Source organism: Penaeus monodon, chromosome 19, assembly GCF_015228065.2.
Source record: "Penaeus monodon isolate SGIC_2016 chromosome 19, NSTDA_Pmon_1, whole genome shotgun sequence".
NCBI classification, from domain to species: domain Eukaryota; kingdom Metazoa; phylum Arthropoda; class Malacostraca; order Decapoda; family Penaeidae; genus Penaeus; species Penaeus monodon.
In genome coordinates this window covers 39,310,508-39,311,415 of record NC_051404.1, presented here as the reverse complement: position 1 = coordinate 39,311,415, position 908 = coordinate 39,310,508, and the positions used below count along the sequence as shown (strand labels likewise).

Sequence of the window (908 nt, the reverse complement as noted above, 5' to 3'; positions counted from 1 at the left end):
TGGGCGGCCAAGGTGGGGCTCCCGGAAGTGGCTGTGGTGGAGGCCAGGAGCGTGGGCGGGAAGGGAAGGGCGGATTCCTGTGCGAGGGTGTGACTTGCCAGACCAGGGTACGCAAGCAGCCCGCAGAGACAGCCCTCGACGCCTATTTTGGAGGGGGAGTCGCGCACTGGGCAGGAGGGCAGGTGGCCGCCCACGATGGGTCGTGGGACCACTGGTGTGGGCGTGAGGACGGAGGCGGAGGGCGGCATGTGCACCTCGGAAGGCCTTGAGTAGGGCGGGGAGAGAACGGGCGGGTGTGGGCGGGGATAGGGGGCGAACCTCGAGAGCGGAGTGGCATGCGTTGGCGAGGAGTAGGACGGAGTGCCTGCCACGCCGGCGGCAGCGGCTGCAGCCGCAGCGGCCGCCCATGGAGATCCCGGCGGAAGCGAAGGCGGCAGGTAGGGCGGGTAGGCGCCCGTGGCGGCGGCCGCGTGCAGGAGGTAGGCCGTCAGGGCGGGGTCCGCGTAGGGCCAGGCCAAGGCGAGGCGCTGCCGCTTGTCCTTCATGCGCCGGTTCTGGAACCACACCTGGAAGACACCACGAAAATAGCATTAATGTTTCTGTTTAAAGAAAATGCTTGATAAATGTTTGCCACGTGTAGATTGACACAGAATTGCAGGACAATTTTAAAAAATCGTAAATCTCCATCCTCACCTTAATCGTGGCCTCGGGCAGCCCCAGCTCCTGCGCCAGCTCACAACGCCGCGGCCGACTCACGTAGTTCTCCCGAAGGAACTCCTTCTCCAGGCGACCGATCTGCTCCCGCGTGAAGGCCGTCCTGTAGCGCCGAATCTCCGCCGCACTCGCGCCGTTTGCGGGACACGAGGTCGGAGTCTCCTTCAGCGTCATCTGAGGGGCCTGGCGCTCCC

The 908-nt window shown here is 65.1% G+C and overlaps 1 protein-coding gene across 1 annotated transcript in view; it reads right to left on the bottom strand.

Moving 5' to 3' along the window:
• The window catches only part of LOC119585486 (segmentation protein even-skipped-like), a gene marked incomplete in the record, with an annotated part of 2,081 nt that overhangs the window by 580 nt on the left and 593 nt on the right, over nucleotides 1-908 (bottom strand). The window contains 2 exon segments of the mRNA XM_037934132.1: nucleotides 1-566; nucleotides 694-908. Coding sequence (XP_037790060.1) covers nucleotides 1-566; nucleotides 694-908 — 781 coding nt within the window.